General features: G+C 45.6%; 1 protein-coding gene and 1 long non-coding RNA gene across 2 annotated transcripts in view; both read right to left on the reverse strand.

The window, feature by feature from the left end:
- The window catches only part of LOC127921582 (protein eyes shut homolog), a gene marked incomplete at its 3' end in the record, with an annotated part of 213,306 nt that overhangs the window by 18,210 nt on the left and 172,142 nt on the right, over positions 1 to 22,954 (reverse strand). The window contains 1 exon segment of the mRNA XM_052505176.1: positions 18,037 to 18,158. Coding sequence (XP_052361136.1) covers positions 18,037 to 18,158 — 122 coding nt within the window.
- Positions 18,875 to 19,358, reverse strand: LOC127921581 (uncharacterized). Its single transcript, XR_008109018.1, has 3 exons — positions 19,249 to 19,358; positions 19,130 to 19,185; positions 18,875 to 19,038 (listed from the first exon to the last, which is right to left on the reverse strand). It is a non-coding gene; the product is annotated as an uncharacterized LOC127921581 (long non-coding RNA).

The following is a 22,954-nucleotide window of genomic DNA, read 5'->3' on the forward strand; positions in this document are numbered from 1 at the left end:
GGTTTTGTACGTTTGCCCACTGACAAAGAAATGATCGGTCTATAATTGTAATGGTAGGTTTATTTGAACAGTGAGAGACAGAATAACAACAAAAAAATCCAGAAAAACACATGTCAAAAATGTTATAAATTGATTTGCATTTTAATGAGTTAAATAAGTATCTGACCCCCTCTCAATCAGAAAGATGTCTGGCTCCCAGGTGTCTTTTATACAGGTAACGAGCTGAGATTAGGAGCACACTCTTAAAGGGAGTGCTCCTAATCTCATTTTGTTACCTGTATTAAAGACACCTGTCCACAGAAGCAATCAATCAATCAGATTCCAAACTCTCCACCATGGCCAAGACCAAAGAGCTCTCCAATGATGTCAGGGACAAGATTGTAGACCTACACAAGGCTGGAATGGACTACAAGACCATCGCAAAGCAGCTTGGTGAGAAGGTGACAACAGTTTGTGCGATTATTCGCAAATGGAAGAAACACAAAAGAACTGTCAATCTCCCACGGCCTGGGGCTCCATGCAAGACCTCACCCCATGGAGTTGCAAAGATCATGAGAATGGTGAGGAATCAGCCCAGAATTACACGGGAGGATCTTGTCAATGATCTCAAGGCAGCTGGGACCATAGTCACCAAGAAAACAATTGGTAATGCACAACGCAGTGAAGGACTGAAATCCTGCAGCGCTCGCAAGGTCACCCTGCTCAAAAAAGCACTTATACATGCCTGTCTGAAGTTTGCCAATGAACATTTGAATGATTCAGATTACAACTGTGTGAAAGTGTTGTGGTCAGATGAGACCAAAATGGAGCTCTTTGGAATCAACTCAACTCGTCGTGTTTGGAGGAGGAGGAATGCTGCCTATGCTGCCCCAAGAACACCATCCCCACCGTCAAACATGGAGGTGGAAACATTATGCTTTTATGTTTTTCTGATAAGGAGACAGGACAATTTCACCGCATCAAAGGGACGATGGAAGGGGCCAGGGACCGTCAAATCTTGGGTGAGAACCTCCTTCCCTCAGCCAGGGCATTGAAAATGGGTCGTGGATGGGTATTCCAGCATGACAATGACCCAAAACACATGGCCAAGGTAACAAAGGAGTGGCTCAAGAAGAAGCACATTAAGGTCCTGGAGTGGCCTAGCCAGTCTCCAGACCTTAATCCCATAGAAAATCTGTGGAGGGAGCTGAAGGTTCGAGTTGCCGAAGGTCAGCCTCGAAACCTTAATGACTTGGAGAAGATCTGCAAAGAGGAGTGGGACAAAATCCCGCCTGAGATGTGTGCAAACCTGGTGGCCACCTACACGAAATGTCTGACCTCTGTGATTGCCAACAAGGGTTTTTCCACCAAGTACTAAGTCATATTTTGCAGAGGGGTCAAATACTTATTTCCCTCATTAAAATGTAAATCAATTTATAACATTTTGGACTTTTTTCTGGATTTTTTTTGTTGTATTAAAATGATGGACTGATCATTTCTTTTGTCAGTGGGCAAACATACAAAATCAGCAGGGGATCAAATACTTTCCCCCCTCACTGTATATGTAGTCTACAAATCTGGTGGAGAAGTTGTCCCTCAGCTGCTTGTTGAAATCTTCCATCACCTCCGTGACAATACTGCAGCCTGGTACCTCGTCTCTTCGGTGGACTGAAGTGCAGTAGCCTTCCAGGTGACAAGTAGAAATCGAACAACTCAAGCTTCTTCGTAAAGGCCACAAGTTCTCCCACTTCCTTGTAACTGCAGATTTAACTTGTTTAAGTGATAGAATGTCAGCCAAAAATGCTACATCAGAGAGGAACTCCTCAATTTCCAGAATACGAAGGTGGCCAGCTGCTGCCCTCATTTAGCTTTTTCTGACAAAATCCACAACCTGGTCATGCAGCTCACGGAATGGCTCTAGAGCTTTTCCTTTACTCAGCCAGCGCACGTTGTTGTGAAGCAGGAGATCATCGTGGATGGCCTCCTCTCATTCTGTCACAAGCTTGCGGAAAATATGGTGTTGTGTTGCCTGACGTCCCCCTGACAAAGTTGATGATGTGCATTACTTTATCCATCACATCTTTTAGCTCAGCGTTTAGTCTGACACACAGCGCACTGTGATGGATGAGACAATGTAAGACATTCATTTGTGGGGCGATTTCCTTCAACCTGCTGACCAGGCCCCGTGTCTGCCCACCATAGCAGGAGCCCTGTTGGTGGCCACAAAATTGACTTTTTCAAATGACAAGCTATGCTGCGTAAACAATTCTTCCAGCTTTGTGAATAGGTTGTCTCCGGTGGCGTGTCCTTCGAGGGAAATCAGTGCCAGTAGCTCTTCTTCAAAGTAATTTCCATGAAAATAACGGACACACACACAACTGTGCTACATCGGTGTTGTCAGTTCTCTCATCAATAGCCAGGAAATAATGTCCAGCCTGACTGAGCAGCTCCAGAACAATCCTATGGACATCATCTGCCAGGGCACGGACAAGGCGTCTGGCTGATGACGCAGACCGGGACACCTGTTTGACAGATGCAATTCTTCTATTCATAGACTTTTCAGTAGCCAAATCCTCAAACTGTCACCATGCACTTTTTAAATACCAGCCACATCTGTGAAGGGCAAGTTGTGTTTGGTTAGAACCCAAGACACTTTTAGGGAAGCCCGTGTGACCTTCTGTTGTTGGATCAGGCCACGAAGGAGGATTCTGCTGCCGTGTTTGTAGCTTGTAGTTAATGCTTCAATGTTTCTGTGTTGGGCCTCTGTCTGGGGCGGGAAGGCCACTTTGAAAGTACCATGCTTAGATTCATAATGCCGTCTGAGATTTAATTATTCGCAAACAGCGACATTTTCATTGCAAATAAGACACACTGACTTGGCATTGGAGAAAGATGGTATGCATATATCTCTGTCCATTCTTCGCTGAAACTTTGATTTTCATTATCCACCTTTCTTTTGATCATTTTTTAGAGTGACATGTTGCTATCAAGCTAATTGTTCTGAACGAATGTTGACATTAATAAAGTAGTATAGACTACAGTAGGCTACATACACCTGTTTTTACACACCAATCAACGCACAGAGAAATAAACAAAAAACTATAATTGAATAGAGATATTGGTGATTTTATGAACTTAATCAGTTCTAAATTATTTGATTGTCATTGAATGTATTATTTATTAATCAAATGTGTTAAAAATGTTGTTCAATTTGTAGTGTAGATCTATTAATTGTGCTAATATTATATGCTAATTATGTTCTGGCCCGCTGTCTATTTAATGGTCCCGAAGCCAAACCTAGTTGACGAACCCTGCTCTATGTAGTACTGTGCGACTCCCATAGCCTGTTCTGGACTTAGGGACTGTGAAGAGACCTCTGGTGGCATGTCTTGTGGGGTATGCACTTTGAGCCAGGGGAGATTGACAAGCATATTATTAATGTTAGCTCTCCGTGTACATTTAAGGCCCAGCTGTGCTGCCCTGTTCTGGGTCAATTGTAATTTTTCGAGGTCCCTCTTTGTGGCACCTGACCACACGACTGGACAGTAGTCAATGTGCGACAAAACTAGGGCCTGTAGGGCCTGCCTTGTTAAGGCAGAGCGCACTTTATTATGGACAGACTTCTCCCCATCCTAGCTACTGTAGCATCAATATGTTTTGCCCAAATTGTCATTTCAGGTGCTCCAAAGCTTTTTACTACTATCAATTATCTTTATATAATTTCTCTTTGTTTCAAAACTGTTTAGCAGAGCAAACCGGCAAAGAGACAGCCCACGATCACAAATAGCAGTTTGAAAACAAACCTCAGTCAAGTCTATGAGGAATTTCACTGCATTCCTTGAGTTGACTTCTTCTATTTTTCTCCACGCACTCCAAGTACCCCACGTACTCCACATACTCTACGTACTCTACGTACCCTACGTACTCCACGTACTCCACGTACCCCACGTACTCTACGTACTCACCGTACCCTACGTACTCAACATACTCTACGTACTCCACCTACTCCACGTACTCCACATACTCCATGTACCCCACGTAATCCACATACTATACGTGCTCTACGTACTCACCGTACCCTACGTACTCCACGTACTCTACGTACTCCACATACTCCAAGTACCCCACATACTCTACGTACTCCACATACTCTACGTACTCCACATAATCTACGTACCCCACATAATCTATGTACCCCACATAATCTACGTAACCCACATAATCTATGTACCCCACATACTCTACGTACTCCACATAATCTACGTACCCCACATACTCTACGTACCCCACACACTCTACGTACTCCACCTACTCTACGTACTCCACATACTCTACATACTCCATGTACCCCACGTACTCTACGTACTCCACGTACTCCACCTACTCTAAGTACTCCACGTACTCTACGTATTCTACGTACTCTACGTATTCTACGTACTCTACGTATTCTACGTATTCTACGTACTCCAAGTACTCTACGTACTCCATGTACCCCACGTACTCCACGTACACCACATACTCCTCCCGTACACCACGTTCTCGCCCCGTACTCTACGTACTCTCCATACTCTACGTACTCTCCATACTCTACGTACTCTCCATACTCTACGTACTCTCCATACTCTACGTACTCTCCATACTCTACGTACTCTCCATACTCTACGTACTCTCCATACTCTATGCTCAAGTTAGTTTTCTATGTGAGTTATCTTTTATTTTGTTTTTTCATCAACTTAAAGTGTGTGAACTACTAGAGTTGTTTTCTCTTCGTTAAAGTATGTGAACTACTTGAGTTGTTTTCTCTTCGTTAAAGTGTGTGGACTACTTGAGTTGTTTTCTCTTCGTTAAAGTCTGTGGACTACTAGAGTTGTTTTCTCTTCGTTAAAGTCTGTGGACTACTAGAGTTGTTTTCTCTTCGTTAAAGTGTGTGGAACTACTAGAGTTGTTTTCTCTTCGTTAAAGTGTGTGGACTACTAGAGTTGTTTTCTCTTCGTTAAAGTGTGTGGACTACTTGAGTTGTTTTCTCTTCGTTAAAGTGTGTGGACTACTAGAGTTGTTTTCTCTTCGTTAAAGTGTGTGGACTACTTGAGTTGTTTTCTCTTCGTTAAAGTCTGTGGACTACTAGAGTTGTTTTCTCTTCGTTAAAGTGTGTGGACTACTAGAGTTGTTTTCTCTTCGTTAAAGTCTGTGGACTACTAGAGTTGTTTTCTCTTCGTTAAAGTGTGTGGACTACTAGAGTTGTTTTCTCTTCGTTAAAGTGTGTGGACTACTAGAGTTGTTTTGGACTACTAGAGTTGTTTTCTCTTCGTTAAAGTCTGTGGACTACTAGAGTTGTTTTCTCTTCGTTAAAGTGTGTGGACTACTAGAGTTGTTTTCTCTTCGTTAAAGTCTGTGGACTACTTGAGTTGTTTTCTCTTCGTTAAAGTGTGTGGACTACTAGAGTTGTTTTCTCTTCGTTAAAGTGTGTGGACTACTAGAGTTGTTTTCTCTTCGTTAAAGTCTGTGGACTACTAGAGTTGTTTTCTCTTCGTTAAAGTGTGTGAACTACTAGAGTTGTTTTCTCTTCGTTAAAGTATGTGAACTACTTGAGTTGTTTTCTCTTCGTTAAAGTGTGTGGACTACTTGAGTTGTTTTCTCTTCGTTAAAGTCTGTGGACTACTAGAGTTGTTTTCTCTTCGTTAAAGTCTGTGGACTACTAGAGTTGTTTTCTCTTCGTTAAAGTCTGTGGACTACTTGAGTTGTTTTCTCTTCGTTAAAGTGTGTGGACTACTAGAGTTGTTTTCTCTTCGTTAAAGTGTGTGGACTACTAGAGTTGTTTTCTCTTCGTTAAAGTCTGTGGACTACTAGAGTTGTTTTCTCTTCGTTAAAGTCTGTGGACTACTAGAGTTGTTTTCTCTTCGTTAAAGTATGTGAACTACTTGAGTTGTTTTCTCTTCGTTAAAGTGTGTGGACTACTAGAGTTGTTTTCTCTTCGTTAAAGTCTGTGGACTACTAGAGTTGTTTTCTCTTCGTTAAAGTGTGTGGACTACTTGAGTTGTTTTCTCTTCGTTAAAGTCTGTGGACTACTAGAGTTGTTTTCTCTTCGTTAAAGTCTGTGGACTACTAGAGTTGTTTTCTCTTCGTTAAAGTATGTGAACTACTTGAGTTGTTTTCTCTTCGTTAAAGTGTGTGGACTACTAGAGTTGTTTTCTCTTCGTTAAAGTGTGTGGACTACTTGAGTTGTTTTCTCTTCGTTAAAGTCTGTGGACTACTAGAGTTGTTTTCTCTTCGTTAAAGTGTGTGGACTACTAGAGTTGTTTTCTCTTCGTTAAAGTGTGTGGACTACTAGAGTTGTTTTCTCTTCGTTAAAGTGTGTGGACTACTAGAGTTGTTTTCTCTTCGTTAAAGTGTGTGGACTACTAGAGTTGTTTTCTCTTCGTTAAAGTCTGTGGACTACTAGAGTTGTTTTCTCTTCGTTAAAGTGTGTGGACTACTAGAGTTGTTTTCTCTTCGTTAAAGTGTGTGGACTACTAGAGTTGTTTTCTCTTCGTTAAAGTCTGTGGACTACTAGAGTTGTTTTCTCTTCGTTAAAGTGTGTGGACTACTTGAGTTGTTTTCTCTTCGTTAAAGTCTGTGGACTACTAGAGTTGTTTTCTCTTCGTTAAAGTCTGTGGACTACTTGAGTTGTTTTCTCTTCGTTAAAGTCTGTGGACTACTAGAGTTGTTTTCTCTTCGTTAAAGTGTGTGGACTACTAGAGTTGTTTTCTCTTCGTTAAAGTGTGTGGACTACTAGAGTTGTTTTCTCTTCGTTAAAGTATGTGAACTACTTGAGTTGTTTTCTCTTCGTTAAAGTCTGTGGACTACTAGAGTTGTTTTCTCTTCGTTAAAGTGTGTGGACTACTAGAGTTGTTTTCTCTTCGTTAAAGTCTGTGGACTACTAGAGTTGTTTTCTCTTCGTTAAAGTGTGTGGACTACTTGAGTTGTTTTCTCTTCGTTAAAGTGTGTGGACTACTTGAGTTGTTTTCTCTTCGTTAAAGTCTGTGGACTACTTGAGTTGTTTTCTCTTCGTTAAAGTCTGTGGACTGCTTGTCCTCCAGTTGGTCATTAAAATCTTCATTATGATAATTAATCAGGGTGTAGGAGATGAATGGGTTGTTGTCTATTAGTTTCCTGGCCAGGAACAGGCAGGTTTAATTTAACACAATCCTCTTTGCATACAAAACGAAGGGGGTCAAATTGTCAAGGGGTATACAGAATTCTTCAATGCCAGCCAACGTCCTGTGTATGTCTAAGGTCCGGTGTGTGTTCATGTGTGTGTGTTGTGCTTGCTGCTATTTGAACACCTGCTAATCTGCATTTCATAAACTGGAGGGGAGCTGTTCAACTTTGTCTGATATAATTTGTACACTGCAGGCTTCTATTCATAAGAGGACGTAGGACACTGCACGGCCCTATTCATAAGAGGATGTAGGACACTGCAGGGCCCTATTCATAAGAGGATGTAGGACACTGCAGGGCCCTATTCATTAGAGGATGTAGGACACTGCAGGGCCCTATTCATAAGAGGATGTAGGACACTGCAGGGCCCTATTCATAAGAGGATGTAGGACACTGCAGGGCCCTATTCATTAGAGGATGTAGGACACTGCAGGGCCCTATTCATAAGAGGATGTAGGACACTGCAGGGCCCTATTCATAAGAGGATGTAGGACACTGCAGGGCCCTATTCATAAGAGGATGTAGGACACTGCAGGGCCCTATTCATAAGAGGAGGAAGGACACTGCAGGCCCCTATTCATAAGAGGAGGAAGGACACTGCAGGGCTCTATTCATAAGAGGATGTAGGACACTGCGGGGCCCTATTCATAAGAGGAGGAAGGACACTGCAGGGCCCTATTCACCAGAGGAGGGTAGGACACTGCAGGGCCCTATTCATAAGAGGATGTAGGACACAGCAGGGCCCTATTCATAAGAGAAGGTAGGACACTGCAGGGCCCTATTCATAAGAGGAGGGTAGGACAGTGCAGGGCCCTATTGATAAGAGGAGGGTAGGACACTGCAGGGCCCTAGTGATAAGAGGAGGGTAGGACACTGCAGGGCTCTAGTAATTAGAGGGGGTAGGACAGTGCAGCGCCCGATTCATTGGAGGGGGTGGGACACTGCAGGAGCCTATTCATTAGAAGGGGGGGGGGGTAGGACACTGCAGGGCCCTATTCATTAGAGGAGGGTAGGACACTGCAGGGCCCTATTGATAAGAGGAGGGTAGGACACTGCAGGGCTCTATTAATTAGAGGGGGTAGGACAGTGCAGGGCCCTATTGATAAGAGGAGGGTAGGACACTGCAGGGCCCTAGTGATGAGAGGAGGGTAGGACACTGCAGGGCCCTATTCATAAGAGGATGTAGGACACTGCGGGGCCCTATTCATAAGAGGAGGAAGGACACTACAGGGCCCTATTCACAAGAGGAGGGTAGGACACTGCAGGGCCCTATTCATAAGAGGATGTAGGACACAGCAGGGCCCTATTCATAAGAGAAGGTAGGACACTGCAGGGCCCTATTCATAAGAGGAGGGTAGGACAGTGCAGGGCCCTATTGATAAGAGGAGGGTAGGACACTGCAGGGCCCTAGTGATAAGCGGAGGGTAGGACACTGCAGGGCTCTATTAATTAGAGGGGGTAGGACAGTGCAGAGCCTGATTCATTGGAGGGGGTGGGACACTGCAGGAGCCTATTCATTAGAAGGGGGGTGCAGGACACTGCAGGGCCCTATTCATTGGAGGAGGGTAGGACACTGCAGGGCCCTATTGATAAGAGGAGGGTAGGACACTGCAGGGCCCTATTCATTAGAGGAAGGTAGAACACTGCAGGGCCCCATTCATTAGAGGAGGGTAGGACCCTGCAGGGCCCTATTGATAAGAGGAGGGTAGGAGGAGAAAGAGAAAATCTAACAGTCATCTCATGATAAATGAGATGACTCCAGGAGACACCAATTCCTCACCTCGGGCTATGGAGAATATAGGGTACAAAATATCACCATACTCACTTCATAAAGCACTTCTTATATATGGCTCTACCATAAGGCTCTGGTCAAAAGTAGTTCCCTATATTGGGAATAGGGTATAATTTGGGACAAAGCCATAATCTAATTTTTCCTTTGAAATCACCTTCATGGAGATGCAATTATCCCTAATAAGATACTGATGCTCTGTGGGACACTTTGCTGCAGAGAGGGAGCTTGAACAACTGCAATGGTAAACAAGGCCTGAGGCAGAAATAGCACCCTATACCTTACATAGTGCACTACGCCCTGGTCAAAAATAGTGCACTACGCCCTGGTCAAAAATAGTGCACTATGTAGGGAATAGGGTGCCATTTAGGATGTAATCAAGGTATGAAGTGGGTTCCAGTACCTGGCTGCCTATCTGAATAATGAGAGGAAGAATGGGGAAGAGACAGGAAACACGACCGCTGAACCAGGAACACAATAACACTGTGACCAAGACTAGGAATATCTTATCTTTCACTAACTTCAAGTCAGTGGAACTGTCACCTTGTCCCTCACATTGACATGTTGTGATACTGTCCTGTCTTCTAGATGTACACTATTGCAAAACCAAGCTGTATTGTCAGTGTTTCAGCTGTTTTACCAGCAACGTTATGAACCAAAACCTTGAAAAGATGTCCATACAAAAACATAAAACTGCATCAAAAATTGAAATAGCTGAGGAGCTTTGATAGGTGGATCAAGGATACAGTGACATGAAGTTCAGAGTAAAAACAATACAAATGATTCCTTCATCAGTAACAGACCCCAAAGGATTCCTTCATCAGTAACAGACCCCAAAGGATTCCTTCATCAGTAACAGACCCCAAAGGATTCCTTCATCAGTAACAGACCCCAAAGGATTCCTTCATCAGTAACAGACCCCAAAGGATTCCTTCATCAGTAACAGACCCCAAATGATTCCTTCATCAGTAACAGACCCCAAAGGATTCCTTCATCAGTAACAGACCCCAAATGATTCCTTCATCAGTAACAGACCCCAAAGGATTCCTTCATCAGTAATGGATCCTAAAGGATTCCTCCATCAGTAACAGACCCCAAATGATTCCTTCATCAGTGATGGATCCTAAATGATTCCTCCATCAGTAATGGATCCTAAAGGATTCCTCCATCAGTAATGGATCCTAAAGGATTCCTCCATCAGTAATGGATCCTAAAGGATTCCTCCATCAGTAATGGATCCTTTCCTCCATCAGTAATGGATCCTTTCCTTCATCAGTAACAGACCCCAAAGGATTCCTTCATCAGTAATGGATCCTAAAGGATTCCTTCATCAGTAATGGATCCTAAAGGATTCCTCCATCAGTAATGGATCCTAAAGGATTCCTCCATCAGTAATGGATCCTAAATGATTCCTCCATCAGTAATGGATCCTAAAGGATTCCTCCATCAGTAATGGATATATGTGGACATCTATAAGTACCTAGGTGTCTGGCTAGACTGCAAACTCTCCTTCCAGACTCACATCAAACATCTCCAATCAAAAATCAAATCCAGAGTCGGCTTTCTATTCCGCAACAAAGCCTCCTTCACTCACGCTGCCAAGCTTACCCTAGTAAAACTGACTATCCTACCGATCCTCGACTTCGGCGATGTCATCTACAAAATGGCTTCCAACACTCTACTCAGCAAACTGGATGCAGTCTATCACAGTGCCATCCGTTTTGTCACTAAAGCACCTTATACCACCCACCACTGCGACTTGTATGCTCTAGTCGGCTGGCCCTCACTACATATTCGTCGCCAGACCCACTGGCTCCAGGTCATCTACAAGTCCATGCTAGGTAAAGCTCCGCCTTATCTCAGTTCACTGGTCACGATGGCAACACCCATCCGTAGCACGCGCTCCAGCAGGTGTATCTCACTGATCATCCCTAAAGCCAACACCTCATTTGGCCGCCTTTCGTTCCAGTACTCTGCTGCCTGTGACTGGAACGAATTGCAAAAATCGCTTAAGTTGGTGACTTTTATCTCCCTCTCCAACTTCAAACATCAGCTATCCGAGCAGCTAACCGATCGCTGCAGCTGTACATAGTCTATAGGTAAATAGCTCACTCTTTTCACCTACCTCATTCCCATACTGTTTTTATACTGTTTTTATTTATTTACTTTTCTGCTCTTTTGCACACCAATATCTCTACCTGTACATGCCCATCTGATCATTTATCACTCCAGTGTTAATCTGCAAAATTGTATTATTCGCCTACCTCCTCATGCCTTTTGCACACATTGTATATAGACTGCCCATTTTTTTCTACTGTGTTATTGACTTGCTAATTGTTTACTCCATGTGTAACTCTGTGTTGTCTGTTCACACTGCTATGCTTTATCTTGGCCAGGTCGCAGTTGCAAATGAGAACTTGTTCTCAACTAGCCTACCTGGTTAAATAAAGGTGAAATAAAAAATAAAAAAAATGGATCCTAAAGGATTCCTCCATCAGTAATGGATCCTTTACTTCATCAGTAATGGATCCTAAAGGATTCCTTCATCAGTAATGGATCCTAAATAATTCCTCCATCAGTAATGGATCATTTCCTTCATCAGTAATGGATCCTAAAGGATTCCTTCATCAGTAATGGATCCTAAAGGATTCCTTCATCAGTAATGGATCCTAAAGGATTCCTTCATCAGTAATGGATCCTTTCCTTCATCAGTAATGGATCCTAAAGGATTCCTTCATCAGTAATGGATCCTAAAGGATTCCTCCATCAGTAATGGATCCTAAAGGATTCCTTCATCAGTAATGGATCCTTTCCTTCATCAGTAATGGATCCTAAAGGATTCCTTCATCAGTAATGGATCCTTTCCTTCATCAGTAATGGATCCTAAAGGATTCCTTCATCAGTAATGGATCCTTTCCTTCATCAGTAATGGATCCTAAAGGATTCCTTCATCAGTAATGGATCCTTTCCTTCATCAGTAATGGATCCTAAAGGATTCCTTCATCAGTAATGGATCCTAAAGGATTCCTTCATCAGTAATGGATCATTTCCTTCATCAGTAATGGATCCTAAAGGATTCCTTCATCAGTAATGGATCCTTTCCTTCATCAGTAATGGATCCTAAAGGATTCCTTCATCAGTAATGGATCCTAAAGGATTCATTCATCAGTAATGGATCCTAAAGGATTCCTACATCAGTAATGGATCCTTTCCTTCATCAGTAATGGATCCTAAAGGATTCCTTCATCAGTAATGGATCCTAAAGGATTCCTTCATCAGTAATGGATCCTAAAGGATTCCTTCATCAGTAATGGATCCTAAAGGATTCCTTCATCAGTAATGGATCCTAAAGGATTCCTTCATCAGTAATGGATCCTAAAGGATTCCTTCATCAGTAATGGATCCTAAAGGATTCCTTCATCAGTAATGGATCCTAAAGGATTCCTTCATCAGTAATGGATCCTAAAGGATTCCTTCATCAGTAATGGATCCTAAAGGATTCCTTCATCAGTAATGGATCCTAAAGGATTCCTTCAACAGTAATGGATCCTAAAGGATTCCTTCAACAGTAATGGATCCTAAAGGATTCCTTCAACAGTAATGGCCGCTGCCTCTGAATCCATCCAAACTCCAATAACAGCATCAATTCTGTCAAATTAAAAAACACAAAATGTACAGTAATCAGTTCTGTGTGTGTGTCTGCGCGCATATGTGTGTACATGCTTACGCGTGAAAATGTATGTGTGTGTCAGCCATGCTAATGTGATAAAAGATTAGATCATTAGTGCAACAGCAACAAACAATGTTACCAAACAACATCTACAGAAGGGACCCCAGGGGGCCTCGCTGCTTCTTCCACAGGTGTATCATTAACAATGTTCAGGATGTTAAACAGTCAATTTCCATAAACGCTAACACAGTGACAAAACAGAAGAAGATGATTTGCATCACATCAAACAGGTAATAACTAACACAGCGGTCGTTTTCCCAAATTTACATTTACATTTGAGTCATTTAGTAGACACTCCTATCCAGAGCAAATTAATGCTTCTGACCAGGGCCCATAGGGCACTACATAGGGAATAGGGTGCCCCATGGGCCCTGGTTAAATGTAGGGCATTATATAGGGAATAGGGTGGCCTATGGGCCCTGGTCAAAAGTAGTACACTATATAGGGACAATGATGTCATTTGGAACACACAGTTAATCAGTCAGCAATCCTCTTCATACAGGATGTCAATAACCTCTTCAACCATGCAGTCAAGTGCCTGGTCTACTGTTTGATCATCATAGTGTTGTTAAACAGTCAAGTGTCTGGTCTACTGTTTGATCATCATGGTGTTGTTAAACAGTCAAGTGTCTGGTCTACTGTTTGATCATCATGGAGTGTAATTAAACAGTCAAGTGTCTGGTCTACTGTTTGATCATCATAGTGTTGTTAAACAGTCAAGTGTCTGGTCTACTGTTTGATCATCATAGTGTTGTTAAACAGTCAAGTGTCTGGTCTACTGTTTGATCATCATAGTGTTGTTAAACAGTCAAGTGTCTGGTCTACTGTTTGATCATCATAGTGTTGTTAAACAGTCAAGTGTCTGGTCTACTGTTTGATCATCATAGTGTTGTTAAACAGTCAAGTGTCTGGTCTACTGTTTGATCATCATGGAGTGTAATTAAACAGTCAAGTGCCTGGTCTACTGTTTGATCATAATAGTGTTGTTAAACAGTCAAGTGTCTGGTCTACTGTTTGATCAGCATAGTGTTGTTAAACAGTCAAGTGTCTGGTCTACTGTTTGATCATCATGGAGTGTAATTAAACAGTCAGGTGTCTGGTCTACTGTTTGATCATCATAGTGTTGTTAAACAGTCAAGTGCCTGGTCTACTGTTTGATCATAATAGTGTTGTTAAACAGTCAAGTGCCTGGTCTACTGTTTGATCATCATGGAGTGTAATTAAACAGTCAAGTGTCTGGTCTACTGTTTGATCAGCATAGTGTTGTTAAACAGTCAAGTGTCTGGTCTACTGTTTGATCATCATGGAGTGTAATTAAACAGTCAAGTGTCTGGTCTACTGTTTGATCATCATAGTGTTGTTAAACAGTCAAGTGTCTGGTCTACTGTTTGATCATCATGGAGTGTAATTAAACAGTCAAGTGTCTGGTCTACTGTTTGATCATCATAGTGTTGTTAAACAGTCAAGTGTCTGGTCTACTGTTTGATCATCATAGTGTTGTTAAACAGTCAAGTGTCTGGTCTACTGTTTGATCATCATGGAGTGTAATTAAACAGTCAAGTGTCTGGTCTACTGTTTGATCATCATGGAGTGTAATTAAACAGTCAAGTGTCTGGTCTACTGTTTGATCATCATAGTGTTGTTAAACAGTCAAGTGTCTGGTCTACTGTTTGATCATCATGGAGTGTTGTTAAACAGTCAAGTGTCTGGTCTACTGTTTGATCATCATAGTGTTGTTAAACAGTCAAGTGTCTGGTCTACTGTTTGATCATCATAGTGTTGTTAAACAGTCAAGTGTCTGGTCTACTGTTTGATCATCATGGAGTGTAATTAAACAGTCAAGTGTCTGGTCTACTGTTTGATCATCATGGAGTGTAATTAAACAGTCAAGTGTCTGGTCTACTGTTTGATCATCATAGTGTAATTAAACATGCTGCACAGTTCATGTATCTTTGATGGCTTACCTTTTACATCTAATTAAGACATGATGTCTCTTAATATTCTCATAGAAGCTAGGCAACATGGAGTATGTGCTGTACGGGGCATATCCACTTGTAATGGATACATTCTAAGAATTAACAACGGGCTTCAAAGTGATACATGCTACAGGGATAACAGTACAGTACCAATGGCAGACATCCTTGGCAGTGGAAATTGAAATGCTTAGCACATCAGACAAATCATCTCACTCTGACCATAGTGCTTACACTAAACATAAATACTTCAGATTCTTATGAGAGGATTTATAAAACATTCGCCAACTCCACTAAGTGGAAATCTTTCATTTAAAGCCGTTCTGCTCTTCTACTGGTGAAATAAATGGATTCCTCCCTGGCCCCGTCTCCATTTTAACCAGCTAGAACAGAGTTCTGCATTATTCAACATAAATAAATGGTATCCTATTTTCTACCCTACAGTTCTGAGTCTGGAGTGTATGAATCCTAACACCTTGTTTATTAATTTAGAGGAGGAGGGAGGGTGTGTGTGCATGCGTGTGTGCGTGCATGTGTGTGTGCGTGTGTGCGTGTGTGTGTGTGTGTGTGTGTGTGTGTGTGTGTGTGTGTGTGTTGCCCCTCATGTAGCTTGAGAAGCATGAGGGGAGAGAAGGAAGATGGGAGCAAAGTCCGAGGGGAGCGAATGAGGAGGGGAGCCAGGAGAGAGAGAACAGAGAGAAAGGAGAACAAACAGGAGGAGAAAGGCTAGAGGAGGGGAGCCAGGAGAGAGAGAACAGAGAGAAAGGAGAACAAACAGGAGGAGAAAGGCTAGAGGAGAGAGAGAGAACAGAGAGAGAGAACAGAGAGAGAGAGAGAGAGAACAGAGAGAGAGAACAGAGAGAGAGAACAGAGAGAGAGAGAGAAAACAGAGAGAGAGAACAGAGAGAGAGAACAGAGAGAGAGAGAACAAACAGGAGGAGAAAGGCTAGAGGAGAGAGAGAGCAGAGAGAGAGAACAGAGAGAGAGAACAGAGAGAAAGGAGAACAAACAGGAGAAAGGCTAGAGGAGAGAGAGAACAGAGAGAGAGAACAGAGAGAGAGAGAACAGAGAGAGAGAGAACAAACAGGAGGAGAAAGGCTAGAGGAGAGAGAGAACAGAGAGAGAGAACAGAGAGAGAGAGAACAGAGAGAGAGAACAGAGAGAAAGGAGAACAAACAGGAGGAGAAAGGCTAGAGGAGAGAGAGAGAACAGAGAGAGAGAACAGAGAGAGAGAACAGAGAGAGAGAGAGAGAACAGAGAGAACAGAGAACAAACAGGAGGAGAAAGGCTAGAGGAGAGAGAGCAGAGAGAGAGAACAGAAAGGAGAACAAACAGGAGGAGAAAGGCTAGAGGAGAGAGAGAGAACAGAGAGAACAGAGAACAAACAGGAGGAGAAAGGCTAGAGGAGAGAGAGCAGAGAGAGAGAACAGAAAGGAGAACACACAGGAGAAAGGCTAGAAGAGAGAGAGAGAGAGAGAGAGAGCAGAGAGAGAGAACAGAGAGAGAGAGAATACAAAGTGAAAAGAAAGAGTGTGAAGATAAATATTAGATGAACAAGGGAGAGGGGAAGGGCAAACGACAGGGCGTACAGTAGAGATGGTGAAACGTGTGGATGTAGTATAATGTTAGACTATGTAGATGTTGATGTGATGCAGACACACAGAGAAACAGGATGTAGTATAATGTTAGACTATGTAAATGTTGATGTGATGGCAGACACACAGAGAAACATGATGTAGCATAATGTTAGACTATGTAGATGTTGATGTGATGCAGACACACAGAGAAACAGGATGTAGTATAATGTTAGACTATGTAAATGTTGATGTGATGGCAGACACACAGAGAAACAGGATGTAGCATAATGTTAGACTATGTAAATGTTGATGTGATGGCAGACACACAGAGAAACAGGATGTAGTATAATGTTAGACTATGTAAATGTTGATGTGATGCAGACACACAGAGAAACAGGATGTAGCATAATGTTAGACTATGTAAATGTTGATGTGATGCAGACACACAGAGAAACAGGATGTAGCATAATGTTAGACTATGTAAATGTTGATGTGATGCAGACACACAGAGAAACAGGATGTAGCATAATGTTAGACTATGTAAATGTTGATGTGATGCAGACACACAGAGAAACAGGATGTAGCATAATGTTAGACTATGTAAATGTTGATGTGATGGCAGACACACAGAGAAACAGGATGTAGCATAATGTTAGACTATGTAAATGTTGATGTGATGCAGACACACAGAGAAACAGGATGTAGCATAATGTTAGACTATGTAAATGTTGATGTGATGCAGACACACAGAGAAACAGGATGTAGTATAATGTTAGACTATGTAAATGTTGATGTGATGGCAGACACACAGAGAAACAGGATGTAGCATAATGTTAGACTATGTAAATGTTGATGTGATGCAGACACACAGAGAAACAGGATGTAGCATAATGTTAGACTATGTAAATGTTGATGTGATGGCAGACACACAGAGAAACAGGATGTAGCATAATGTTAGACTATGTAAATGTTGATGTGATGCAGACACACAGAGAAACAGGATGTAGCATAATGTTAGACTATGTAAATGTTGATGTGATGCAGACACACAGAGAAACAGGATGTAGTATAATGTTAGACTATGTAAATGTTGATGTGATGGCAGACACACAGAGAAACATGATGTAGCATAATGTTAGACTATGTAAATGTTGATGTGATGGCTGACACACAGAGAAACAGGATGTAGTATAATGTTAGACTATGTAAATGAAGATGTGATGCAGACACACAGAGAAACAGGGTGTAGTATAATGTTAGACTATGTAAATGTTGATGTGATGCAGACACACAGAGAAACAGGATGTAGTATAATGTTAGACTATGTAAATGTTGATGCGATGACTGACACACACAGTAATAGATGTGGATTGTTCCCAAGTGTTACAAAACCAAAGGCATAACATAATATGAAATATGCATACATAGAAACTTGAAAACTCCCTCACTGGCCACACCTAAGAGTCCATTCCAGTTATACAGGGCATTCCCCAGGGCTCTATGCTGGACCCCCTACTCTCCATTATCTACTCCCCTGCCCATTATTAAAACTGCTTCGTCACCTCATATCTGCATGTAATATATGACTTAATCCACGTCAAGGACCACATTGGAAATAAGTGTTGTTTCATGCTTTAATGTGTCACCCTCTTGGATTGTAGATTTATATTAGTGGTTGGCAACAATATTGATAATTCAATACCATATTGATATTGTTAGATATGGACATGAACGATGCATGTTGTGATATTGTTTTATATTTCCTAGCCTTTTACACAAAATCAAACTCACCAAGTGGAGGTCTCTGCAGGTTGAGTTGTTGCTGCACATGTTGCTGGCACAGTCATCTATGTCCTGCTCACAGCTCACACCAGCATAGCCAGGGTTGCACAGGCAGTAGAACCCATCTACCACTAAAAGGAGAGAAATATGTCAATTAGGTATAACTTACAATGTACCATGGATGGATTTGATAGTACATTTCTCTACCTATTCACCCGGTCTTTCTCTACCTCTCTCTACCTATTCACCCTGTCTTTCTCTACCTCTCTCTACCTATTCACTCGGTCTTTCTCTACCTCTCTCTACCTATTCACCCTGTCTTTCTCTACCTCTCTCTACCTATTGACCCTGTCTTTCTCTACCTCTACCTATTCACCCTCTTTCAATACCTCTCTCTATCTATTCACCCTGTCTTTGTCTACCTCTCTCTACCTATTCACCCGGTCTTTCTCTACCTCTCTCTACCTATTCACCCTGTCTTTCTCTACCTCTCTACCTATTCACCCTGTCTTTCTCTACCTATTCACCCTGTCTTCCTCTACCTCTCTCTACCTATTCACCCTCTTTCAATACCTCTCTACCTATTCACCCTGTCTTTCTCTACCTCTCTCTATCTATTCACCCTGTCTTTCTCTACCTCTCTCTACATATTCACCCTGTCTTTCTCTACCTCTCTCTACCTATTCACCCTGTCTTTCTCTACCTCTCTCCTATTCACCCTGTCCTCTTCCTCTACCTATTCACCCTGTCCTTCTCTCTCTCTACCTATTCACCTGTCTTTCTCTACCTCTCTCTACCTATTCACCCTGTCCCTACCTCTCTTACCTATTCACCCTGTCTTTCTCTCTACCTATTCACCCTGTCTTTCTCTACCTCGCTCTACCTATTCACCCTGTCTTTCTCTACCTCTCTCTACCTATTCACCATGTCTTTCTCTACCTCTACCTATTCACCCTGTCTTTCTCTACCTCTCTCTACCTATTCACCCTGTCTTTCTCTACCTCTCTCTACCTATTCACCCTGTCATTCTCTACCTCTACCTATTCACCCTGTCTTTCTCTACCTCTACCTATTCACCCTGTCTTTCTCTACCTCGCTCTACCTATTCACCCTGTCTTTCTCTACCTCTCTCTACCTATTCACCATGTCTTTCTCTACCTCTACCTATTCACCCTGTCTTTCTCTACCTCTCTCTACCTATTCACCCTGTTTATTCTCTACCTCTCTCTACCTATTCACCCTGTCTTTCTCTACCTCTACCTATTCACCCTGTCTTTCTCTACCTCTCTCTACCTATTCACCCTGTCTTTCTCTACCTCTACCTCTCTACCTATTCACCCTGTCTTTCTCTACCTCTCTCTACCTATTCACCCTGTCTTTCAATACATCTCTCTACCTATTCACCCTGTCTTTCTCTACCTCTACCTATTCACCCTGTCTTTCTCTATTAATCTCTACCTATTCACCCTGTCTTTCTCTACCTCTCCTATTCACCAAGTCTTTCTCTACCTCTGTCTCCTATTCACCCTGTCTTTCTCTACCTCTACTAATTCACCACAACAGTAGTACACTTTCTCAGTGACCTAATTCACCCGGTTCTTCCTCTACCTATTCACCCGTAGCCATTCTCTTCTTATCCCATTCAAGATTTACCATGTAATCTATGCTGTCTCTCTGTCTTTGGTATGTATAGCTGCTATTACTCTCATTAAATGATTTAGGTCATGGGTATGGCATTACTCATCCCAGCTGATATATATATATCTAGTGAAGCCAACATAGTAAATGGACCTGAAAAGGGAAGTGTGAGAGAGAAAGAACTGTTACAAATGTGTCGATTTCAGTGCACCATGTCAGAAATTAAAATTTCCCAGGGCTAATAATCCAATTCCTATTTCTTATTTTCTCTTTATTAATCATTGATGATGTTAAAGAGAGATTCATCGCCATCTCCTTTTCTTACCAAGTCTGTCTCCCAAATGGCACCCATAGGGCTGTGGTCAGAAATAGGGCACTATGTAGAGAATAGAATGCCATTTGGGACGAAGACCACCACAACAGTAGTACACAGTCAGTGGCAGTGACAGGGGTAATTGCGACGGTTCTTCCAGGGGAGTGAATTTATTACAACCCGTAGCCATGGGTCCTTCATTATCCCAAAGATTTACCATGTAATCTATGCTGTCACTCTGTCTTTGGTGTGTGTAGCTGCTATTACTCTCATTAAATGATTTAGGTCATGGGGTGGCAGTGGCATTACTGGGGCATCTGGGGCCTGGGGCTGACTGGGGCTGGGTGGCTGGGGCTGGGGTGGCTGGGGCTGGGTGGCTGGGGCTGGGTAACTGGGGCTGGGTGGCTGGGGCTGGGTAACTGGGGCTTGGGTGACTGGGGCTGGGTGACTGGGGCTGGGTAACTGGGGCTGGGTGACTGGGGCTGGGTGACTGGGGCTGGGTGACTGGGGCTGGGTGACTGGGGCTGGGGTGGCTGGGGCTGACTGGGGCTGGGTGACTGGGGCTGGGTAACTGGGGCTGGGTGACTGGGGCTGGGTAACTGGGGCTGGGTGACTGGGGCTGGGTGACTGGGGCTGGGTGACTGGGGCTGGGTGACTGGGGCTGACTGGGGCTGGTGACTGGGGCTGGGTGACTGGGGCTGGGTGACTGGGGCTGGGTAACTGGGGGGGCTGGGCTGGGTGACTGGGGCTGTAACTGGGGCTGGGTGACTGGGGCTGGGTGACTGGGGCTGGGTGACTGGGGCTGGGTGGACTGGGGCTGGGTGACTGGGGCTGGGTAACTGGGGCTGGGTAACTGGGGCTGGGTGACTGGGGCTGGGTGGCTGGGGCTGGGTGACTGGGGCTGGGTGGCTGGGGCTGGGTGACTGGGGCTGGGTGGACTGGGGCTGGGTGAACTGGGGCTGGGTAGTGACTGGGGCTGGGTGACTGGGGCTGGGTGACTGGGGCTGGGTGGCTGGGGCTGGGTGACTGGGGCTGGGTAACTGGGGCTGGGTGACTGGGGCTGGGTGACTGGGGCTGGGTGACTGGGGCTGGGTGACTGGGGCTGGGGGGGCTGGGTGACTGGGGCTGGGTGACTGGGGCTGGGTGACTGGGGCTGGGTGACTGGGGCTGGGTGACTGGGGCTGGGGGCTGGGGCTGGGTAAATGGGGCTGGGTAACTGGGGCTGGGTGACTGGGGCTGGGTGACTGGGGCTGGGTGACTGGGGCTGGGTGACTGGGGCTGGGTGACTGGGGCTGGGTGACTGGGGCTGGGTGACTGGGGCTGGGTAACTGGGGCTGGGTGACTGGGGCTGGGTAACTGGGGGCTGGGGCTGGGTGACTGGGGCTGGGTGGGGCTGGGGCTGGGTGACTGGGGCTGGGTAACTGGGGCTGGGTGACTGGGGCTGGGTGACTGGGGCTGGGTGACTGGGGCTGGGTGACTGGGGCTGGGTGACTGGGGCTGGGTAACTGGGGCTGGGTAACTGGGGCTGGGGACTGGGGCTGGGTGACTGGGGCTGGGTAACTGGGGCTGGGTGGCTGGGGCTGGGTGACTGGGGCTGGGTGACTGGGGCTGGGTGGCTGGGGCTGGGTGGCTGGGGCTGGGTAACTGGGGCTGGGTGACTGGGGCTGGGTAACTGGGGCTGGGTGACTGGGGCTGGGGCTGGGGGGTGACTGGGGCTGGGTGACTGGGGCTGGGTGACTGGGGCTGGGTGACTGGGGCTGGGTGACTGGGGCTGGGTGACTGGGGCTGGGTGACTGGGGCTGGGTGACTGGGGCTGGGTAACTGGGGCTGGGTGACTGGGGCTGGGTGACTGGGGCTGGGTGACTGGGGCTGGGTGACTGGGGCTAGGTGACTGGGGCTGGGTGACTGGGGCTGGGCTGGGGCTGGGGCTGGGTGACTGGGGCTGGGTGACTGGGGCTGGGTGACTGGGGCTGGGTGACTGGGGCTGGGTGGCTGGGGCTGGGTGACTGGGGCTGGGTAACTGGGGCTGGGTAACTGGGGCTGGGTGACTGGGGCTGGGTGACTGGGGCTGGGTGACTGGGGCTGGGTGACTGGGGCTGGGTGACTGGGGCTGGGTGACTGGGGCTGGGTGACTGGGGCTGGGGCTGGGGCTGACTGGGGCTGGGTGACTGGGGCTGGGTGACTGGGGCTGGGTGGGGCTGGGGCTGGGTGACTGGGGCTGGGTGACTGGGGCTGGGTGACTGGGGCTAGGTGACTGGGGCTGGGTGACTGGGGCTGGGTGACTGGGGCTGGGTGACTGGGGCTGGGTGACTGGGGCTGGGTGGCTGGGGCTGGGTGACTGGGGCTGGGTAACTGGGGCTGGGTAACTGGGGCTGGGTGACTGGGGCTGGGTGACTGGGGCTGGGTGACTGGGGCTGGGTGACTGGGGCTGGGTGACTGGGGCTGGGTGACTGGGGCTGGGTGACTGGGGCTGGGTGACTGGGGCTGGGTGACTGGGGCTGGGTGACTGGGGCTGGGTAACTGGGGCTGGGTGACTGGGGCTGGGTGACTGGGGCTGGGTGACTGGGGCTGGGTGACTGGGGCTGGGTGGCTGGGGGTGACTGGGGCTGGGTGACTGGGGCTGGGTGACTGGGGCTGGGTGACTGGGGCTGGGTGACTGGGGCTGGGACTGGGGCTGGGGCTGGGTGGTGACTGGGGCTGGGTGACTGGGGCTGGGTGACTGGGGCTGGGTGACTGGGGCTGGGTGACTGGGGCTGGGTAACTGGGGCTGGGTGACTGGGGCTGGGTGACTGGGGCTGGGTGACTGGGGCTGGGTGACTGGGGCTGGGTGACTGGGGCTGGGTGACTGGGGCTGGGTAACTGGGGCTGGGTAACTGGGGCTGGGTGGCTGGGGCTGGGTAACTGGGGCTGGGTAACTGGGGCTGACTGGGGCTGGGTGACTGGGGCTGGGTGACTGGGGCTGGGTAACTGGGGCTG

The sequence above is a fragment of the Oncorhynchus keta genome, unplaced genomic scaffold, assembly GCF_023373465.1.
Source record: "Oncorhynchus keta strain PuntledgeMale-10-30-2019 unplaced genomic scaffold, Oket_V2 Un_contig_2262_pilon_pilon, whole genome shotgun sequence".
NCBI lineage: Eukaryota > Metazoa > Chordata > Actinopteri > Salmoniformes > Salmonidae > Oncorhynchus > Oncorhynchus keta.